Genomic DNA, 22259 nt, shown 5'->3' on the forward strand with positions numbered 1-22259 from the left:
GTCACCCACAGTCTCAGAAGGTACAAGTTGTAAGGAGGGTGTCCTATCACTCTCCGAGTGGACAATCGTCTCACCAGACTTAGCAAACTCACCAGGCACCTCCCACTCAGTACCGTGCACCTACTTAGCAGCCTTAGGGACAACAGGTTTCACCTCATCAGGGACAGGGGAACAAGCTGGGTGCTTGTTTCAAGTGTGGCAAGGAAGGCCACTTTGCTCGTGAGTGCCCCCAGAACCAGCTTACTCAGTCTTCTCAACCTTTAGCCAACTCTCATCTGGTCAAGAGGACTATCATCAGGAAGAAGGTGCCCATGAGCCACTTGGGACTAGGTTAACTTCACTGAGGCTGAGGAGATTCCATAGGGAGAGCCCGTGATAGGCTGGTATGTTCACCATTGATTCCCACCCAGCATATGTATTATTTGATTCTGGTGCATCACATTCATTCATGAGTATGAGGGTTTGCACAAAGGCACAATATATCTACTATGGCTATTCCTATTGCCTATAGAATCATAGCTCCAGGTGCGCAATTATGCGTTAACACTCGGACAGACACAATGAGACTAGTGCTAGCAACTCACTCTTATCGTTTCCAATTCATGTTGTTGCCTAGGCAAGGCATAGATGCAATTCTAGGGAATGAACTGGTTGAGAACTTATGGGGTAGTCCTTAACCTTAGACAGAGAATTGTTGAGTTGAAGCTTCCTTCTTCTAAGGATGGAATGTCTCTCCTTATGCCTTTAGTCCCTACCTTGCCAGTTGTTGCTCATACTGAAGCCTCTCCTGATCTTGCCTCTATTCCTATGGTCTGTGAGTTTCCGGATGTCTTTCTCGAAGATCTACCTGGGTTACCACCAGGATAGGGATGTGGAGTTTGCCATTAAGTTAGAACCTAGTACTGCTCCTATTTCATGGCGTCCTTACCACATGGCTCCAAAGGAACTGGTAGAAATGAAGAAACAGTTAGAGGAATTGTTGGAGAAGGGATTCATCCATGCTAGTTCTTCACCATGGGGTTGTCCAGCTATTTTGTGAAGAAGAAGGAAGGCACACTTTGGATGTGTGTGGATTATCGCCCTCTCAATGCGGTAACCATTAAGAACAAGTATCCCTTACCTCATATTGATACTTTGTTCGATCAGTTGGCTGGTGCCAAAGTGTTTTCAAAGATTGATCTTTATTCTAGGGATCGCCAAATTAAGATCCGACCACAAAATATACTAAAGACAGCTTTCTCTACTAGGTATGGGCTTTATGAATACCTAGTCATGTCTTTTGGTCTCACCAATGCTCCTGCATTCTTCATGTACCTCATGAACTCAGTCTTTATGCCAGAGTTGGACAAGTTTGTAGTGGTGTTCATTGATGACATATTGATATATTCTAAGAACAATGAAGAGCATGAACAACATCTTCGCATAGTCCTGACTCGGTTAAGGGAACACAAGTTGTATGCTAAATTTAGCAAGTGTGAGTTTTGGTTGGATCGAGTGTAGTTTTTTGGACATATCCTGACACCTGAAGGCATCTCTGTGGATCCTGGCAAGGTGCAGGACGTGTTAAATTGGAAATCTCCAAAGTTAGTGCATCAGATTTATTAGTTCCTTGGTCTTGCTAGGTATTATCGGTGCTTCATCCCTGATTTTTTCCAAAATAGCTCAGCCAATGACCAAGTTGCTCTAGAAAGATGTCAAGTTTGTATAGAGTTCGACTTGTGAAGAAGCTTTCCAAGCCCTGTAAGAAGTTTCTTACCTCTGCTCCTGTTCTTGCCCAACCAGATATTGATAGGCCGTTTGATGTATATTGTGATGCTTCTAGGACTAGACTAGGATGTGTGCTTATGCAAGGTGGGCGTGTGATCGCTTATGCTTCACATCAGCTGAAAAAGCACGAGTTGAATTATCCCACTCGTGATTTAGAGCTGGCTACAGTGGTACATGCTCTAAAAATTTGGAGACATTACCTGTTGGGAAATAAAGTATATATTTTTAAGGATCACAAGAGTCTCAAATATATTTTGACTCAATCTGAGTTGAATATGAGGCAAAGGAGGTGGCTTGAGTTAATCCAAGATTATAACTTAGAAGTTTATTATCACCCTAGAAAAGCTAATGTGGTGGCTGATGCCTTAAGTTGGAAGTCGCATCAAGTTGAAGAAGAATCTTTGTCTCTCAACCATTCTGAGGTGTTAGCCCATGTTGCTCTAGTCTCGGATTTACTTGAGCAAATTATTATAGAGTAAAGGCAAGATGTTTCAGGAAATTCCGCATATCAAGAAGCCAATTGTCGAAGGGTGTGGTCCTCATTTCAGTGTTGATGATCAAGGTGTGGTGAAGTTCAAGAACCGATTGGTGGTTCCCTCAAGTGATGAGCTTAGGAGAAAAATTTTGGATGAAAAAGAGAGAGTTACTAGAAACAAAGTGGTGAAATTTTATAAAGTCCAGTGGCAAAATCATTCGGCGGACGAAGCAACTTGAGAATAGGAGAGTTATATTCTAGAGCATTATCACCATTTTCTCCCTGGTGTGCCGAGGTAATAGTTTATGTTAAAAGCTCACTCTTACCATTTTTCCTACACTAGGCACTCACATGAAATCTCAGGACGAGATTTTATTTAAGGAGGGGAGAGTTGTAACACCCTCGGTGTTACACCCTAAATCATTTACTAAAACATGTCATGAGCATCATGTTTACTAGCCACTATTGCCCGTGCTTCGCCGCGGGTGATGTGCTTGGTATAGGAAAAATCTTGGGAAATATGGCTCATATGTCTAATATGTTTTCTCATTGCATTGCTACGAAAGGCTGGTCTATTTGGTACATTAAATGGGAAAATATGGGAAGGAAAGGTAACATGGCTTTTTTCATTACAATGTTGTAAACGAACATAGAGCTTGGTTGTCATTACATGGTGCCTATTCTAGGCCAGCAAATCAATGACATGTTAGTGGAAAGAAGTATTTGATGGAGTTGGGCTCAAGCAACTAACACACTTAGATTCAAAGCACAACATTGGCTATGATTACATTATAGGTGGAAAGAGCAAAAACTACAACACAAGTATGTCTCCTAACGCGAGGGTTTACAAAAGAGTGAATTAGGATCCACTCCCCTTAGGCGAAACTACAACACATTTCGTAAATCTAGAATTACACGAAAGATTACACGACGTCGAACACTAAATTACACCGGGATTTAAAGTTACATGGTTAAGAGCAACCTAGTACAACCAAGGCTTACTCCAGAAGTTAGGATAGACGAGGGCAATGGAGAAACAACAAGATAATGATTATCCAAAACATGGCGTATGACCAATAGATCCAGAAACAGGAGACTGAGAAGTCAAACATCGTGAACCCTAAGACCAAACTAACCAAAGGTAGACTTGAACTTCTTTGAAAACCAGATCCCTTCTTCTTAGATTACACCATTGCCTCTGTTAGATGAACCTAGTTCCACAATAATGACTAGATCTCATAGCTCTGCTTCAGATTTGAGAGGGATGGGGATGAAGAAGAAGAGCAAGGACCAAGGGCTTCTTATAGTGGCGAACAGAGATGGGGCGTAGCGCACTAGAAGTGGAGACGGCATGGATGGGATACAATGTCGGTTCACACTACAGGGATAAAGTCGACCATGGCGCTGCTCCCTACTGCAAGCGAGCCGAGGGGGGAATAAAGGAGAGGAGAGAGGGTTCGCTCGATGAGGGAGGCGTGCGGGCGGCCATGTCCCCAAAAGAAGAAAGAAGGGAGGGGGTCCGGTACGAGGACAAGGTGCAAGGATCAGGGACCAAACTAGAGGACAGGAAAAGGAGAAGCGCACAATGCACAAGGACGGTGAGTGCGGCATGATGTTGTGGACATGCGAGGATAGGGTGCTAATGGGCCCAACACCAACGATGTCCATGGGGCACGCAGTGACGGTGACCCGGCATGCGTAGAGTGGTCGAGCTAGGCACAGTGCTTGGGACTTGACATCCACTCTGGCTTTTCTAAGCACTCTCTACTACCCAAGGCTAACTTTTCCTAGGTGTTCTTCTTTCCTTCCCTTCCTTGTCCACAATATGCACCAACCATTGTATGAAGTGAGATTGCAACATACATGCATCCTCCAAAATCACCTCCTCTTGTTTACTTTGAGAGAACACTATTTCATCAACCCGTTGTGGATTTCCCGTTCAAACACTCCTGAATATTTGTATCACAAGTGGTATGGCGGTGTAACTTGGTAAAGGTACTTGGTCAACATCCTCGATACCAGCGCATGCCGAGCAGCGTCACCATGTGGCAGCTGTTCCATAGGGGCCCTCGATTTCATCGCGGCACCATAAGTTATTAACCAGGCAACTACTACCAACTTACACGCAATGAAGATGGTGGGGTCATAGACCATAGAATCAGAGGAGTATTGCAAGGCAATATTCAAACAACAAGGGTTCCTTTCGCAACAAGGGACAAGGACTTCAAATTCAATAACAGATTTGATTTAAAGAGATTCAAGTGTTCTGCTGGGACATCCACAATTAGTCGATACAATGTCCTATGTTATCCAATCATGGCTGGTCTGCTCGCATCTGAATGGTAATTTCTCTTGTAACCCACTTAACATCGCCCTCGAAAAACCCTAAGCACGTCCAACGAGACTTAAGGTAGATGGACGTAATAACACAGTGAAATAAATAAAATGCATATTCCGAACGTCCTTATGCTAGTACAACATACAGGCACTTACTCTCCCATTCTTGACACATCGTTCACCTTTCCTACGATCGGACTACCTCAACAACTATGGACAAAATACAATGGAAAGATTACAATACCGGTGGACAGCGACGAAAGACACTACTAACTATGGGTACATCATCCCAAGGCAACTAATCTACTTTGGACCACGCATCTTCATTCCTAGGCTTGACAGATTCTTCTACCACCCTGGCTATGGATCTGCCTCCTCTCTTGGCAACGGCTGAGCGAGAGGAATCAAGGGTTCTACTTCTAACACTTCCAAGGGTGGAGGTGCTAGCGGTACTTGCAACACCGGTTCTCCTTTCTAGCGGGTGGACAGGGATCCTCTCCACGATCAAGGGATCCTGCCGTTCAACAGCCAGTGTCCTCCGCTCGGCCCTAGGTGACAAGGTAGGCCTCTCCCAACTGATGGGCATGTCGATCTTTAGCCTCCTTCAGAGCTTCCAACATGGCAGTCTCTCGACTCTCAGTGGCTACCGCATCGACATGCGCTTCGGCAAGCTGCACCTAGAGCATCCTAGAGAAGATCTCGGCTTCCTCGGCTCGCCGAAGGCACTTCCTCAGCTTCGAGGCTTGCCGATCATACTGCTCATCAAGAGCAAGTAGGTACATGGTCAAGTGCACCATGGGTAGGACTATCTTCTTATGCATCCTGCCCTTGCAAAGCCTCCATTGCGACCCCTCCATGCCCGTTGATTCTTTTCCAAAGGTGGAAAGAACCTCATGGGGGTATGGGCAATGGGCTCTTCATAGATCTAGCAAAGGTACCACAAGGCTTTGTGGGCCACAACCTGGTAGGTGTCGACGAAGCGAAACCTGGTTGCGGTCATATTCTAGGCTTCAGTGATGTCGGGGAACTCTTCACTCTTCCCAATGTAGACGGTAACTTCACACTGCTTAGTGCCATGCTTTTCATACTCATGGCCCTCATAGTTGGAATGATCTTTGACTCCGAGCTTTTGCTGGGTGGCATACAAGATCTTGGGAAACCCTTAGTGTTCAAGCAGTAACTACTAACCTAGGCTCCTGCCATCGCTGGCGGGGGTTGCAAGGAAGGACTGAGTGAAAAGCTGGCTCAAAAGGAAAAGCTAGGTGAGCTAAAGTGCACCGGGTGGTGGTACCAACAGCTAAACCATACCCTGCTTATAAAGGCAGAGCAGTCAATGGTCCTGGCACGGTCCACCAAGGTTCTAGCACGAGATCACTATAAATGAATCGATCGAATTTTTCACGCGTTCGAGGCGAGCGATGTCCGAGGCCATTAATGACTAATATGACTGCAAGACAAGGTTTCGACAAGAGCCCAAAAAAGAGTACGGGGAGATGTGGGTCACGGCAGGCGTGAACCACAGGCGACGCGAAGCACAAAGCCACAGTTTAGCATTAACTCCAGAACAGGAATGAGTCAGTCGTGCACCATACGACACGCGTGACACCTATGGATGGCGTATCTGCAAGCAATACGGGCACTACAGTGGACAAACAGGATATGTATGAATGCACGTCCTATACGTCCTTCTACTGTTGCCAACATATGGGCAACCGTTCTTAGATTTTTGGCACACCAAACTCTCCCTGTAGCTAGTCGATACTATCGGACTATGCTCGGGGTCAGTGTACCTACAGAGAACTTGATTAAGCCTACCTAAGTCAGCAGAGTGTCATCTATCCTAGATACATAACCATAGTAATAAAGCTACTTATATAACTTTGCATGCAACGTCCTAACTTTTTGAAAAGAATTTGTTGTCAAGTTTTAGTTTAGAAATAGGTTTCGAAGCTTTATTTCCTCATTTATGCCGATGGTGTGGCTAGTAGTGTAGGGCACATGAGTGGTGCAAGGAAGGCAGCAGATCTTCGGTCATAGTCCGCAGCGATCACCCTGATGTTTGCCATGGTGAGGTGGACACGGAGGTGCTAAGGGATGATGGGACGCTGCACGGCTGGGAAGTTGAACCTGCACTAGCTAGGGAGCCGTATTAATGGCGACCAATCCCAACCACCGACCACCTCAGGAGCAACGTGCACGCAACCCAAGCCGTCTCTTAGATGCATGGATGCATGTGTAAGTACAAATGTTCCTGCATGGTCGGCGAATTATTTTTATCTGATGGTAAGGAGGAGAGGCATTAAATGTGTCCACCTGCCTAACTTGTTTTTATGTGATGGTAGCATGGAGGGGAGGCATTAAATGTGTCCACCTACTTTCGACCCACCCTGCGTAGGTGAAGATGTCCCGTGCTTTCAAATTTACTGAGTGAATTTCTGGATAGCTTAGGGAGGCACTCGCCATCTTGTTTTATATACTTTACATGTTCAGTCTATTGCACTCCTCGTATAAATTCTCCGGGAACCACCATTTATTGCTTCATCTTTACCGTGCTTTTTTTGGCAGGTCTTTACCGTGCTTTTAGTGTACTATAAAACTTTATTCGTGGACAATTTTGAGTGTTAACACTTAAGTACCCTCTCCGTCCTAAAATGAATATAATTCTCACTTTTCAATATGTCAGACAATTTTAAATTTAATCAATGAGATAGAGGGTGTGGTTTTAAAGACGCGGCCAGAGATAGCGTGAAGTGAACCTCAGGAATTGCCTTCTACTTTGTCAGGACCATACAAAATCTTACAGACACGGTTTACGCTTCCAAGGCGTTGAAAAAGTTAGTTCAAATTTGGTCACCTCCATTCTTTTTAGGTTCATACTTCGCTACTTGCGGCCGGGGAGGAGCTGTGCCACCGATGCTCAGCTTCTCGCCATTAATGGTGTCGCTATGGCGCCATGGCTGCACAGGACGATGGGACGACGCTGTAGGTGGGCGGTGGGCGTGTAGTGGGGGGTGGATGCTCGACATGCATGGCCGGTGGCTCATAGCGTGATGGTCGGCATGCATGCGCCTGCGTGGCTGCGGCCTCTGCCGTGGCCAGACGCTACGCACGCTGCTCGGCGGTGGCGGCGGCGGCTGCTGCTCTCTCTGCGGAGGTGGCCATGCCTCTCCCTTTCTCTCAACCCTGAGCTCTGATGCCAATTGTTGGCATAGATCACCAGATCACGGGTAATTAGGAGGATAACTTGGCCTGTGGCCTTCTATTGAATTGCAAAATACAAGACAGTTGAATTGTACAAGTGGTTTCCTCCCCATGTGCTCTTATAGGCCAGGGGTTTATCCCAGGGAATATTCTAACTACCTAATGGTAGATGCTTTAGGAAACTTGGTTGCCAAGGTGTTTATCAACTTCATCACCAAGGCAAGCCCTACCAACCATATTAGGACTGAAATGTAAATGCTGGAAAACATGAACACTAGGCTAACTAGTGACACTGAGCTCCCGAGCCATATGTCCGTGAAACCGCAAGAGTTGGCTCTGATACCATTTGTAACGCCCCAGCCCAGGAAAACGGCTTAGATCCACTCTACACGTTGAATGGACCACGCATGCTAATTAACTCTCTTGCGTTTTCGTCCTCGCGTCGCGCAAAAGGTTCGAACCGAAGTTCTTTATCTCCCAGACTCAGGATTTTAAGCTAGTTCAGCACCCCTCCTCCAGGTTCCGATGTGAGACTAAACTCGTGTAGCTACAGTGTTCCATGCAGTACAGTAGCCAGCGACCAGAGCCATGCTACAGTACTCACCATTCGGCCCAGCCATCAGATCGGTCCACTTGGCCCATTAGTGGGGTCTCACAGTTTTATTGTTCAATATATGGCATACTTTTTGATTCTTGATCAGTTGATTTACTGGAGTTCCACATTTGAATTTCTTATTGGAGTTTTATGCTACTTTTTCTTTTTTGCTTGTGCCTATTCCTTTAAGCCCTAAATAAATCTTCCGATGTTTAATGGGAATGTGCAATTTTTCATAGTGCGCACTGCCAGCAGGGCTCACCATTAATTAAATGTCAAGAGGTCATCATGATTTAGTAAATTTCCACCAAAGGGTGCCTAGCTGAACTGGTTAGGTGGCCTCGGCGGCACTCCTCAGGTCCTGAGTTCGACTCTCTGTAGGAGCGAATTTTAGGTTGAGGTTAAAAAAATCCCCTCGTCTGTCCCACGGCCAAAGCGCAGGTCAAAGGCCCGGCCCGGTTCTCACAGGGCAACGGTGCCCCTGTGTCAGGGTGGGGCAGGGATTCGGGGGTTTTCTCGGCCTGTGTGAGAAGGTCTTCTCTTACAGCAATGCCCGGGGTGGCTTACCCCCACAGGTCGAGTTTTTTTTTTAGTAAATTTCCAGTGGCTTGGTATCCTTTCTCCTAAGCGCTAGGTGGAGTCACCGCCTAGAGAACGCCTAGTGTCTTTTGTATCCTTGTACGTCACATACTGCTGAAAAGTTTGAACTAAAGTGTTAATAAAGGGTTCTACAGTAAAAGGTTGCTTTAATTGATTTACAGCAGCTGAACTACAGTCATCAGTGATAACTCAGCAGTCTGCTTTATGGCTCATATTTCTAATTCCAGCTTGTACTCCCCCTCTGCCATGACATATTCCCTTGTTTCCCTCTTCCCTCATCCTTGAATGCTTCAAGATGGAAGCTTTCGCTTCTCTTTGTGATCATTATGGCCCTGTTTCATAGAGCTCTAGCTCTACGAAAACTGGAAAGAGTGCCAGATTGCATTTTTTTTAGACGAGGTTCCGAGCAAGTTGGCTGAGTTTTTTTACACTGATTCGCTTCTCTGAGTATCAGTAGTTGATATATCTGCTTAGAATTCTTCGCTTTTAACTTCTTTTGCCTTGCGCCAATTATATTTTTCTATTGTCTGCTTATTGTTCTTGACTGGCATATTTAAGAATCACAATGGTTGTGGTGTATTTCATGGTTGCTTCCATTTGTTAAAGGTCATAAATAAATGTGTTAATATTAACTTCGTTGTTGCATGGATCCAGATGCTGGAAAATCAACTACTGGAGGACAAATATTGTTTTTGAGTGGTCAAGTTGATGATAGGACCATCCAGAAATATGAGAAGGAAGCAAAGGATAAAAGCCGAGAAAGTTGGTGAGTAGTTCATTTTTGTTGCAAATAAGTCTTGAGGCTCTCGTGTGGCTATTTGCAAAATTGAGTATCTGAGTTTAACCATGATGCATTTTGAAATCAGGAGACATCACTGTTTATATTACTGATAAAATAGATGCTATTTTTTGTGTGTCCGCTTTACAAGCACACTACCGTAGTGATATTTTTTTTCCTAGGTTCCTCTTTTTCTTACGTTTTTTAATTATCTTGTGAAGTGTGAACAGTAATATATGAAAATGTGCTTAGAATGAACCTACATATACTTATTGTTGGATTGAATTGTAAATAACCATTGCATTCTTGCCTTCGCTATAAGTGTGGTTATTTACATTTTATATAGCAGGGAAAACAATCCCTATTTGACTTATAAAGGAGAAGGTAAAGATTATTTGACAATTGCTGTCTACTGGGGACAAACACTTCCTTTGAATGAATGAAAAAAATTCGATAAAAATGCATGTGTTGATGAGATATGCTTTGAATATCTACAATTGTTAGGCAAGGGAAACATAGTAATACTGTGTAGTTCTGGTAAACTGAGAGCATAGGAAACTAGAGAGTTTTGGTTTTATGACTATTTATTATCTTAACCTCCTCCGTAAAGAAACTAGAGCATTGTGTGTGAAATTGTATAACTGCTGTTACGTTAAACATCAGATGCACTTGTTTAAGCTAGACTGCTGTATTCTCCAACCATATGCATGACTGATATTATAAGGTTTTCAGGGAATGAACTTAATACAACAACAACAACATAGCCTTTTAGTCCCAAGCAAGTTGGGGTAGGCTAGAGTTGAAACCCACCAAGAGCCCTAAGTCACAGTTCAGGCACTTCAATAGCTGCTTTCCAAGCACTCCTATTCAAACATAGATCTCTAGGTATATCCCACGCTTTTACATCTCTTTTTATTGCCTCCCCCATGTCAATTTCGGTCTTCATCTACCTCTTCTCATATTATTAGCTTGGCTTAGGACTCCACATTGCACTGGTGCCTCTGGAGGTCTCCTTTGGACATGGCCAAACCACCTCAACCGATATTGGACAAGTTTTTCTTCAATTGGTGCTACCCCTAGACGATCATGTATATCATCGTTCCGAACTCGGTCCATTCTTGTGTGACTACAAATCCATCACAACATACGCATTTCTGCAACACTCAGTTGTTGAACATGTCGAATCTTTGTAGGCCAACATTCTGCTCCATACAACATAGCCAGTCTAATCGTCATTCTATAAAACTTGCCTTTTAGCTTTTGTGGTACCCTCTTGTAACTTAATGGTAATCTTAATTCAGGATTGTTGATTTGTTTGTTCCCTTATATCATTTCATGTTTTAGCCTGTGTCTGCAGTTTTTGTTTTTCCTTTCTACATTTTTTCCACACCGGTAACAACTGAATTTCATTATGATAGTAACGAAAATACAGAGTTTAGTACGCATCGTTCAGAAAGTAAACTTAACAGAAAGAGCCACCCCGATACTGATCACCCAGGGATCAGTCATCGGGGGGATTAAAACCAGCCAAAAGCAAAACATCCACACTCCAAAGATACTGAAACACAAACGAGGGTTCTGATTACATGGCCCTCGGCCTTAGCAGCACGTAGGCTGAACTAACCAACGCAACCTAGGCTTGACCAGCATATGGCACAATCTTCCTTTCTTCTTGCGCTTGAGTCTTCATATCTTGCTGATGGAATAGAAGAGCAATCCTTGATGGTCTCCGCACCTTGAAGAACCTGGTTCTCCAGCTCAGACTTCTGGACCCCTGGCCAATATGTAATAAAAGAACACATCATACATATAATTCCAGTAGGAGATTTGACCCTCTCATTATCAAAACAAACTGCGTTCCTAATCCTCCAGATGGCCCAGCATACAGCAGCGAGGCCCATAGCATAGACAGGATTTTTCCCTTTCTACATTTGAAGTGTTGCATAATTCCATTTGCACATTTATTGGCATACTGAGAAGCCTGAACACGAATTCCCTTATAATTCTTTTGACTGAATGAGTGCATCATCTGTATGATACATGGGAAGCATTATGCCAAAGAATTCTAACTATGTCACTTAGGGCATCCGTAGCATGGGGCCGTATTATGGCGACCAATCCCAACCACCGACCACCTCAGGAGCAACGTGCACGCAACCCAAGCCGTCTCTTAGATGCATGGATGCATGTGTAAGTACAAATGTTCCTGCATGGTCGGCGAATTATTTTTATCTGATGGTAAGGAGGAGAGGCATTAAATGTGTCCACCTGCCTAACTTGTTTTTATGTGATGGTAGCATGGAGGGGAGGCATTAATGTGTCCACCTACTTTCGACCCACCCTGCGTAGGTGAAGATGTCCCGTGCTTTCAAATTTACTGAGTGAATTTCTGGATAGCTTAGGGAGGCACTCGCCATCTTGTTTTATATACTTACATGTTCAGTCTATTGCACTCCTCGTATAAATTCTCCGGGAACCACCATTTATTGCTTCATCTTTACCGTGCTTTTTTGGCAGGTCTTTACCGTGCTTTTAGTGTACTATAAAACTTTATTCGTGGACAATTTTGAGTGTTAACACTTAAGTACCCTCTCCGTCCTAAATGAATATAATTCTCACTTTTCAATATGTCAGACAATTTTAAATTTAATCAATGAGATAGAGGGTGTGGTTTTAAAGACGCGGCCAGAGATAGCGTGAAGTGAACCTCAGGAATTGCCTTCTACTTTGTCAGGACCATACAAAATCTTACAGACACGGTTTTACGCTTCCCAAGGCGTTGAAAAAGTTAGTTCAAATTTGGTCACCTCCATTCTTTTTAGGTTCATACTTCGCTACTTGCGGGCCGGGGAGGAGCTGTGCCACCGATGCTCAGCTTCTCGCCATTAATGGTGTCGCTATGGCGCCATGGCTGCACAGGACGATGGGACGACGCTGTAGGTGGGCGGTGGGCGTGTAGTGGGGGGGTGGATGCTCGACATGCATGGCCGGTGGCTCATAGCGTGATGGTCGGCATGCATGCGCCTGCGTGGCTGCGGCCTCTGCCGTGGCCAGACGCTACGCACGCTGCTCGGCGGGGTGGCGGCGGCGGCTGCTGCTCTCTCTGCGGAGGTGGCCATGCCTCTCCCTTTCTCTCAACCCTGAGCTCTGATGCCAATTGTTGGCATAGATCACCAGATCACGGGTAATTAGGAGGATAACTTGGCCTGTGGCCTTCTATTGAATTGCAAAATACAAGACAGTTGAATTGTACAAGTGGTTTCCTCCCCATGTGCTCTTATAGGCCAGGGGTTTATCCCAGGGAATATTCTAACTACCTAATGGTAGATGCTTTAGGAAACTTGGTTGCCAAGGTGTTTATCAACTTCATCACCAAGGCAAGCCCTACCAACCATATTAGGACTGAAATGTAAATGCTGGAAAACATGAACACTAGGCTAACTAGTGACACTGAGCTCCCGAGCCATATGTCCGTGAAACCGCAAGAGTTGGCTCTGATACCATTTGTAACGCCCAGCCCAGGAAAACGGCTTAGATCCACTCTACACGTTGAATGGACCACGCATGCTAATTAACTCTCTTGCGTTTTCGTCCTCGCGTCGCGCAAAAGGTTCGAACCGAAGTTCTTTATCTCCCAGACTCAGGATTTTAAGCTAGTTCAGCACCCCTCCTCCAGGTTCCGATGTGAGACTAAACTCGTGTAGCTACAGTGTTCCATGCAGTACAGTAGCCAGCGACCAGAGCCATGCTACAGTACTCACCATTCGGCCCAGCCATCAGATCGGTCCACTTGGCCCATTAGTGGGGTCTCACAGTTTATTGTTCAATATATGGCATACTTTTTGATTCTTGATCAGTTGATTTACTGGAGTTCCACATTTGAATTTCTTATTGGAGTTTTATGCTACTTTTTCTTTTTTGCTTGTGCCTATTCCTTTAAGCCCTAAATAAATCTTCCGATGTTTAATGGGAATGTGCAATTTTTCATAGTGCGCACTGCCAGCAGGGCTCACCATTAATTAAATGTCAAGAGGTCATCATGATTTAGTAAATTTCCACCAAAGGGTGCCTAGCTGAACTGGTTAGGTGGCCTCGGCGGCACTCCTCAGGTCCTGAGTTCGACTCTCTGTAGGAGCGAATTTTAGGTTGAGGTTAAAAAAATCCCCTCGTCTGTCCCACGGCCAAAGCGCAGGTCAAAGGCCCGGCCGGTTCTCACAGGGCAACGGTGCCCCTGTGTCAGGGTGGGGCAGGGATTCGGGGGTTTTCTCGGCCTGTGTGAGAAGGTCTTCTCTTACAGCAATGCCCGGGGTGGCTTACCCCCACAGGTCGAGTTTTTTTTTTAGTAAATTTCCAGTGGCTTGGTATCCTTTCTCCTAAGCGCTAGGTGGAGTCACCGCCTAGAGAACGCCTAGTGTCTTTTGTATCCTTGTACGTCACATACTGCTGAAAGTTTGAACTAAAGTGTTAATAAAGGGTTCTACAGTAAAAGGTTGCTTTAATTGATTTACAGCAGCTGAACTACAGTCATCAGTGATAACTCAGCAGTCTGCTTTATGGCTCATATTTCTAATTCCAGCTTGTACTCCCCCTCTGCCATGACATATTCCCTTGTTTCCCTCTTCCCTCATCCTTGAATGCTTCAAGATGGAAGCTTTCGCTTCTCTTTGTGATCATTATGGCCCTGTTTCATAGAGCTCTAGCTCTACGAAAACTGGAAAGAGTGCCAGATTGCATTTTTTTTTAGACGAGGTTCCGAGCAAGTTGGCTGAGTTTTTTTACACTGATTCGCTTCTCTGAGTATCAGTAGTTGATATATCTGCTTAGAATTCTTCGCTTTTAACTTCTTTTGCCTTGCGCCAATTATATTTTTCTATTGTCTGCTTATTGTTCTTGACTGGCATATTTAAGAATCACAATGGTTGTGGTGTATTTCATGGTTGCTTCCATTTGTTAAAGGTCATAAATAAATGTGTTAATATTAACTTCGTTGTTGCATGGATCCAGATGCTGGAAAATCAACTACTGGAGGACAAATATTGTTTTTGAGTGGTCAAGTTGATGATAGGACCATCCAGAAATATGAGAAGGAAGCAAAGGATAAAAGCCGAGAAAGTTGGTGAGTAGTTCATTTTTGTTGCAAATAAGTCTTGAGGCTCTCGTGTGGCTATTTGCAAAATTGAGTATCTGAGTTTAACCATGATGCATTTTGAAATCAGGAGACATCACTGTTTATATTACTGATAAAATAGATGCTATTTTTTGTGTGTCCGCTTTACAAGCACACTACCGTAGTGATATTTTTTTTCCTAGGTTCCTCTTTTTCTTACGTTTTTTAATTATCTTGTGAAGTGTGAACAGTAATATATGAAAATGTGCTTAGAATGAACCTACATATACTTATTGTTGGATTGAATTGTAAATAACCATTGCATTCTTGCCTTCGCTATAAGTGTGGTTATTTACATTTTATATAGCAGGGAAAACAATCCCTATTTGACTTATAAAGGAGAAGGTAAAGATTATTTGACAATTGCTGTCTACTGGGGACAAACACTTCCTTTGAATGAATGAAAAAAAATTCGATAAAAATGCATGTGTTGATGAGATATGCTTTGAATATCTACAATTGTTAGGCAAGGGAAACATAGTAATACTGTGTAGTTCTGGTAAACTGAGAGCATAGGAAACTAGAGAGTTTTGGTTTTATGACTATTTATTATCTTAACCTCCTCCGTAAAGAAACTAGAGCATTGTGTGTGAAATTGTATAACTGCTGTTACGTTAAACATCAGATGCACTTGTTTAAGCTAGACTGCTGTATTCTCCAACCATATGCATGACTGATATTATAAGGTTTTCAGGGAATGAACTTAATACAACAACAACAACATAGCCTTTTAGTCCCAAGCAAGTTGGGGTAGGCTAGAGTTGAAACCCACCAAGAGCCCTAAGTCACAGTTCAGGCACTTCAATAGCTGCTTTCCAAGCACTCCTATTCAAACATAGATCTCTAGGTATATCCCACGCTTTTACATCTCTTTTTATTGCCTCCCCCATGTCAATTTCGGTCTTCATCTACCTCTTCTCATATTATTAGCTTGGCTTAGGACTCCACATTGCACTGGTGCCTCTGGAGGTCTCCTTTGGACATGGCCAAACCACCTCAACCGATATTGGACAAGTTTTTCTTCAATTGGTGCTACCCCTAGACGATCATGTATATCATCGTTCCGAACTCGGTCCATTCTTGTGTGACTACAAATCCATCACAACATACGCATTTCTGCAACACTCAGTTGTTGAACATGTCGAATCTTTGTAGGCCAACATTCTGCTCCATACAACATAGCCAGTCTAATCGTCATTCTATAAAACTTGCCTTTTAGCTTTTGTGGTACCCTCTTGTAACTTAATGGTAATCTTAATTCAGGATTGTTGATTTGTTTGTTCCCTTATATCATTTCATGTTTTAGCCTGTGTCTGCAGTTTTTGTTTTTCCTTTCTACATTTTTTCCACACCGGTAACAACTGAATTTCATTATGATAGTAACGAAAATACAGAGTTTAGTACGCATCGTTCAGAAAGTAAACTTAACAGAAAGAGCCACCCCGATACTGATCACCCAGGGATCAGTCATCGGGGGGATTAAAACCAGCCAAAAGCAAAACATCCACACTCCAAAGATACTGAAACACAAACGAGGGTTCTGATTACATGGCCCTCGGCCTTAGCAGCACGTAGGCTGAACTAACCAACGCAACCTAGGCTTGACCAGCATATGGCACAATCTTCCTTTCTTCTTGCGCTTGAGTCTTCATATCTTGCTGATGGAATAGAAGAGCAATCCTTGATGGTCTCCGCACCTTGAAGAACCTGGTTCTCCAGCTCAGACTTCTGGACCCCTGGCCAATATGTAATAAAAGAACACATCATACATATAATTCCAGTAGGAGATTTGACCCTCTCATTATCAAAACAAACTGCGTTCCTAATCCTCCAGATGGCCCAGCATACAGCAGCGAGGCCCATAGCATAGACAGGATTTTTCCCTTTCTACATTTGAAGTGTTGCATAATTCCATTTGCACATTTATTGGCATACTGAGAAGCCTGAACACGAATTCCCTTATAATTCTTTTGACTGAATGAGTGCATCATCTGTATGATACATGGGAAGCATTATGCCAAAGAATTCTAACTATGTCACTTAGGGCATCCGTAGCATGGGGAAATAGGGGGCCTTAAGTGAATTAAGGCTGACTTTACACATTACATGCTCGACCTCAAAGGAGGTCCTTATAAGCAGAAAAACTTGACTGGCCTCAACCTTGATGCCTGACCCCAAGGACCAAAAAATTGATTTTATGACGCCGTTGCCGCCACGGCAACGTCTTCACCAACAAACTACTTCACGCCAGAGGCACTCGCAAGTTGCAGCAGCGTGCGGGAGTTGTAGATCCGGGTTAGTGGTGGTGAGGAGCTCAACCTACGGTCGTGGGAGCGGAGGGACAGGTGGCGGTGGGAAGCAGACATGCTTGCGTTGCAACAGAACGTACAACTTTCCAATACATCTTGGAATCGGATTTGTACCATGATTGGATGTGTGTTAGGGTCACGGATTGGACAGTAAACCAATTAGGACTCTTATCTCTAATTCATTACATACTACTACTCTTAGTAAAACTGGACATGACTCTTATACTTGAGGGAGTTGAGGGACAGACGGACTTGGGACAGAGTGAAGCATGAAAATTTGGGGGAGACAAAATTTCGCTCTTTAATATTAGGTATGGATATAGATTTTGGAGCGGGGCCCACCTTAAAGCGGCCAAGCAGGTGCCAGCCTTATAAACTTAAAAAAACATGGGCGTTATCTGACGTGGCCCCACCTTAAGGCCCTTGGGGGTCATAAACAATCCGGATGCTCTTATTTGTCTGTTGCAAAATTTTGTCTCTTCCATCCAGTACACTGTTACGGATTTTAATTTCTAATCTAAATACTTGCAGGTACATGGCTTACATCATGGACACGAATGAGGAAGAAAGGGTTAAGGTATCGTTTTTTTAATTTGGTTTTGAGTCTGATTCGTTTTTATTGTGTTAAATCTTTACTTTCCTTTGGTATTGAAGCGTGCCCTTTGTTGAAGGACATTTGTTTTACTGTGATTTATCTAATTCGATTGGCGTAATCTGATGCACTTTTCAAAATTATAGTCCGACAGACAAAATCTCTTGCCTAGTGGTTCTCTTTGTTGTTTTTATCATGCTTATGATTCTTTTGCATATTCTTTTCATGTGTTCAGGGAAAGACTGTTGAAGTTGGTAGAGCCCACTTTGAGACAGAACACACAAGATTCACTATCTTGGATGCACCGGTATTTGTTCTCACTATGTTACATATGTTACTAATGCAAGTCCGCGCTCCATGTACTTTAATTGTAGTTTATTATTTATTTTATGTCTTTGTATGCGCTCTATTCTCATCTGTTTGGTCACAAATTACTTCCTTGTGACTGGACCTATTATAATTCTAATGTTGCTGCTGAATCCATTTGGCTGATTGTGGTTAATGACTGGAGCAACCCGAAAAATATATAGTTGGCTTTTAAGGTCAATATATTTTGTTGTTTCTCTTCTATAATCTTGCAGCAATTTAAAAAATGTTTAAACTTTGAAACAAAATATAATATATGAAATTTGAATTAGATTGGGTCTGTAGCCCTTAAGGTACATTTTTTGAGTTAAATTTGAACTGTTTTTTCACCATACCTTGCTAGGTCGAGGATATTATAATTTTTTTTTTCTGCCAATGATGATTGATCAGAACACTATTTCCCTTTATGGTTTGTGAATGTGCTAGGCTATTTTCACTGCTGGCTACAAAGCTGTGTTGCATATCCACTCTGTTGTCGAAGAGTGTGAGATTGTTGAGCTCATAGAGGAAATTGACATGAAGAAAAAGAAAGAAGCAGATCCAAAGAAGAAAAAGCCGAAGAGGAAGCCTCTTTTTGTGAAGAATGGCGCAATTGTTGTTTGCCGCATTCAGGTATTCTCATAGATCATCTAAAAAGCATTCCTGTTATGAGTTCTGACTGTTAATTTCAGGCTCTGCTGATTGTAATGTGTTTTCATATTTAGGTGAATAACTTGATATGCATAGAGAAGTTCTCTGATTTCCCTCAGCTTGGAAGGTTTACACTTAGAACTGAAGGTAAAGCTTCATGCTTGGAAGCATATTTTCATTCCATGTTCATGTAGAGAAGATCATCTATGATGTAACATATGAGATCCTATGTTTCCCTTTTGTTTGTTACTCCCTCCTTTCAAAATTATTAAGACGTTTTGGCATTTTTAATACACTTGCTTTTACTATGTATCTAGATATATCTAAGTGCATAGCAAAAGCTACATACCAAGACATTTTATAATTTGGAATGGAGGTAGTATTTTTTGTGGTCATCTGAAATTCCATTTCTTTTACTTCTTGATTCTATACTGTACTTAAACATAGTAAGGATAAGGATTATGATGCCTTTCCTATCTGTATTTAATTGTTTGTCGAGGTCACTTTTTCTTGTGTGAAGTAACTTATCGTCTCGTTCTTACCTTGTTATGGTTACAGGAAAGACGGTAGCTGTAGGCAAAGTTGTTGATGTTCCGCCTGCTGGCAGCCCAACATTCTGAGCTTAAGCCAATTTTGAACAGGATGGTAAGCCGACAACAAATTACATTGAATTATCTTTTCTGATGAAGAGTTTCACATATGAGAAATCACCTTTCTTGACAGGATAATCATGAAGCAGTGTGTTCTCTTGAGATACTTTTTTTTGGGGGGGGGGGGGGGGGGGGGGATTAGATTAGTTGTTGAGCATAGATTTTTTCCAGCCCAGCTTGAGAATGTTTAGGCTAGCAAGTCAGTGTTTAGATTGGTTGCATAATATTGCATCTCTGGTTACATGTGAGGTTGTAAAATCAGTATGGATGAGTGTACTGACCTTAATGTACTGTGCCAAATTGTGGTGGTATCTTTGCGTACAATGCTGTAACTATCCAGTTTTGTGTGAAGTTAAATATTAGATGGCCACAAGTGGGCAGGCTGCATTACTCGGATTTGCAGCGTCGGAAGTTCCAACTGTCATGACATGCATACGCGACTCGAAGACCTTTAAAGCCGAGTAGATCTTGATATTGATGGAGTCAACTGTAATCATTAGCTTAGGGTTAGCTGTAGATAGCTGAAGACTCAGAACTTTTGATGAAAGGTAACAGATAAAGAGTTTTGTCATTAACTCCCTTTGTCCCGCAAAGTATGCCATTGACTTTTGTGTTCTGGATGAATACAACTTTTTGTGTAAAAATTCGGTTTGAGTTTAACAGAGATGTGCATTTCCTCATATACATTGTACATATCATATTACCTTTTCTAAACCATGAATGGTTGCTTTGATCTCCACACTTGATTTGCTTCTGGATTTTTGACTTCATCTATTCTAAGATGCAAACCAGGAAAAGTAGTCCCGTTCTATCTTTCGTGGACTGTCTATCTACAACACTAATAATCAGGAACGGCTTTCTTATCACCAGGGCTCTGTTTTTTAAATCTTTACAGGATCTGAAAATTCTCGAGTTGGATGGGTGAGAAATGTAAGTCCACCTTAGCAGCAAGTTCGATCTGTGTTCTTCTCTGTACCAAAATGCATACTTGATGTTGATGAAGTCCCAAACTGTCTCTGGTTTGTTAATTGTTTGCATCCCAATTGACGAAGGAACCTATTGATTGATGGAAGGCAGATTTTCCACAACTGTTAATCTATGTCTACTATACCCTACAAAGTAGAATATTTGTCAACAGCATACTTACTGTTGAACCTGTAATTTTGCACTTTCTTTGACTTGGGTAAAAAAAAAAAGAAAATGGCGTACTCAGTGCAGAGAGCTCCCGCGCTGTGCGGGGTCTGGGGAAGGGTGTTATGGCAAGCCTTACCCTCGCCTGTACAATGCGAGAAGACCACAACTCAAACCTGGGACCTTCCGGTCACAGACGGTAAGACTCTACCGCTTGCACCAGGCCCGCCCTTCACTTTCTTTGACTTGGGTAATGAAATTAAATAGCATTTTGCTTACAGCTCCTGGCTTTATCCAAGATGGTAGATGTTGACACTTTGCACTTAATTGTTTAAGACTTGCACCGCTCTAAGGCCCTGTTTGAGGGTTCTCTTCGGCTCCGGCTCCAGCTCCAGCTCCTCCAGAGGTGCCCTACCAAACACTTTTGTAGGATGAGCTGTTTGGAGCCCTTTTTCAGTGAAAAATGAATGAGCGAGCCTTTTAGAAGGAGCCCTGTCAAACACACCATAAGTAATCCCTTATAGTGCATCGTCATTCTCGTATAATTCGAGTCTTAGTTGTGATCCACATGACTGAATTAGAATATACCTTTTTCTACTCAATTGGATATAGTTTAGAGTATACATTATTATTTATTAAGAATTTCTTGCTCATTTGCTGTAGCCATCAACCCATCATGTGCCTTGTACATCAGGTCAACAAGCAGATAATTTGTAGAAGGCCCTATATAACAGCTGAACGGTTTGCCCATTTTGGAGGCAAAAGCAAGCCTGAACCCTTTCCCAAAGAGTCCATCTTCGTGTTGATATCACCCCCCCCCCCCCCCCCCCCCCCCCCCCCCCTCTCTCTCTCTCAACATGTTCGTGGTTGAGAACAAGGGTGGTGCAATCACCCTTATGCTTGTGGCACTCTTATTTGGCGGTACCTTTGGTCCTCTAATGCTATTCTTGGAGTGTAGGGGCCGGCTGCCTCAGAACATATATCTTGACTATTCGATCGCCAACTTCCTTGCTGCCGTCTGGATTGCTGTTACCGTTGGTCAGATTGGAGAGAGCAAGGCTGACATCATGCCAAACTTCTTCACGTACTCAGCTACAGCAGGAGCAAGGCTTGACCACGAGGCCTCGTATGGCGGCGGATTCGCCGCATGGAGGTGCTGATTAAGGTCGGCCAATTGCTCAGGCAGTTCTCCCCAACGCAGTATTGCTTACCAATAGTCCAATACTCTTTCAATTCCTACTTTTTTTACTCAAGTTATGCATCGATTTCTACGGATAAGTTTTCCATGTTTTATCCTGAATATCCAAGAACAGGTAAGGATGCTCCGTGTAGGTTCTAAAACAAGGTTTTATATCTCTGGTTAAAGGTATTTAGAGGATGACCTCTAAAACAGCTATAGCAAAGGTTAAATGGAGCTATAGCGGGCTATATCCGCTAAGTTGTACATAAACACAAATAACTTGATTAGCCTCATGCAGCTATAGCCGGAGATTTAAAACCTTATTCTAAGCCATAATTCTGTGGCATCTTATTCAAGTCTTCGTACACCCTTGTGCACACTGCAGTTTGGAAAAAAGTTATGATCCAAGTTCATTCAGTTTTTTCTCGATCACGCAAAAGGTTTGCGTGTCTTTGTATTAAGGCAGAGAAAATATTCGTTA

At 43.1% G+C, this 22259-nt stretch overlaps 1 protein-coding gene across 2 annotated transcripts; it reads left to right on the top strand.

Annotated features, from left to right (window-relative positions):
- The first annotated feature begins 18571 nt into the window (after positions 1-18571).
- Positions 18572-19582, top strand: LOC136551153 (uncharacterized). Of its 2 annotated transcripts, XM_066542738.1 has the most exons (4): positions 18572-18799; positions 18892-18964; positions 19376-19462; positions 19541-19582. In XM_066542738.1, exons 1-3 carry the CDS (start codon positions 18704-18706, stop codon positions 19435-19437), a joined length of 231 nt encoding a protein of 76 aa, XP_066398835.1. In that variant the 5' UTR covers positions 18572-18703; the 3' UTR covers positions 19438-19462; positions 19541-19582. The 2 variants fall into 2 exon arrangements, with proteins under 2 accessions (XP_066398835.1, XP_066398834.1); XM_066542737.1 differs by lacking the exon at positions 19541-19582 and having other exon boundaries at positions 18577-18799; positions 19376-19530.
- Positions 19583-22259: the final 2677 nt, after the last annotated feature.

This window comes from Miscanthus floridulus, chromosome 4, assembly GCF_019320115.1.
Source record: "Miscanthus floridulus cultivar M001 chromosome 4, ASM1932011v1, whole genome shotgun sequence".
Classification (NCBI taxonomy): Eukaryota; Viridiplantae; Streptophyta; class Magnoliopsida; order Poales; family Poaceae; genus Miscanthus; species Miscanthus floridulus.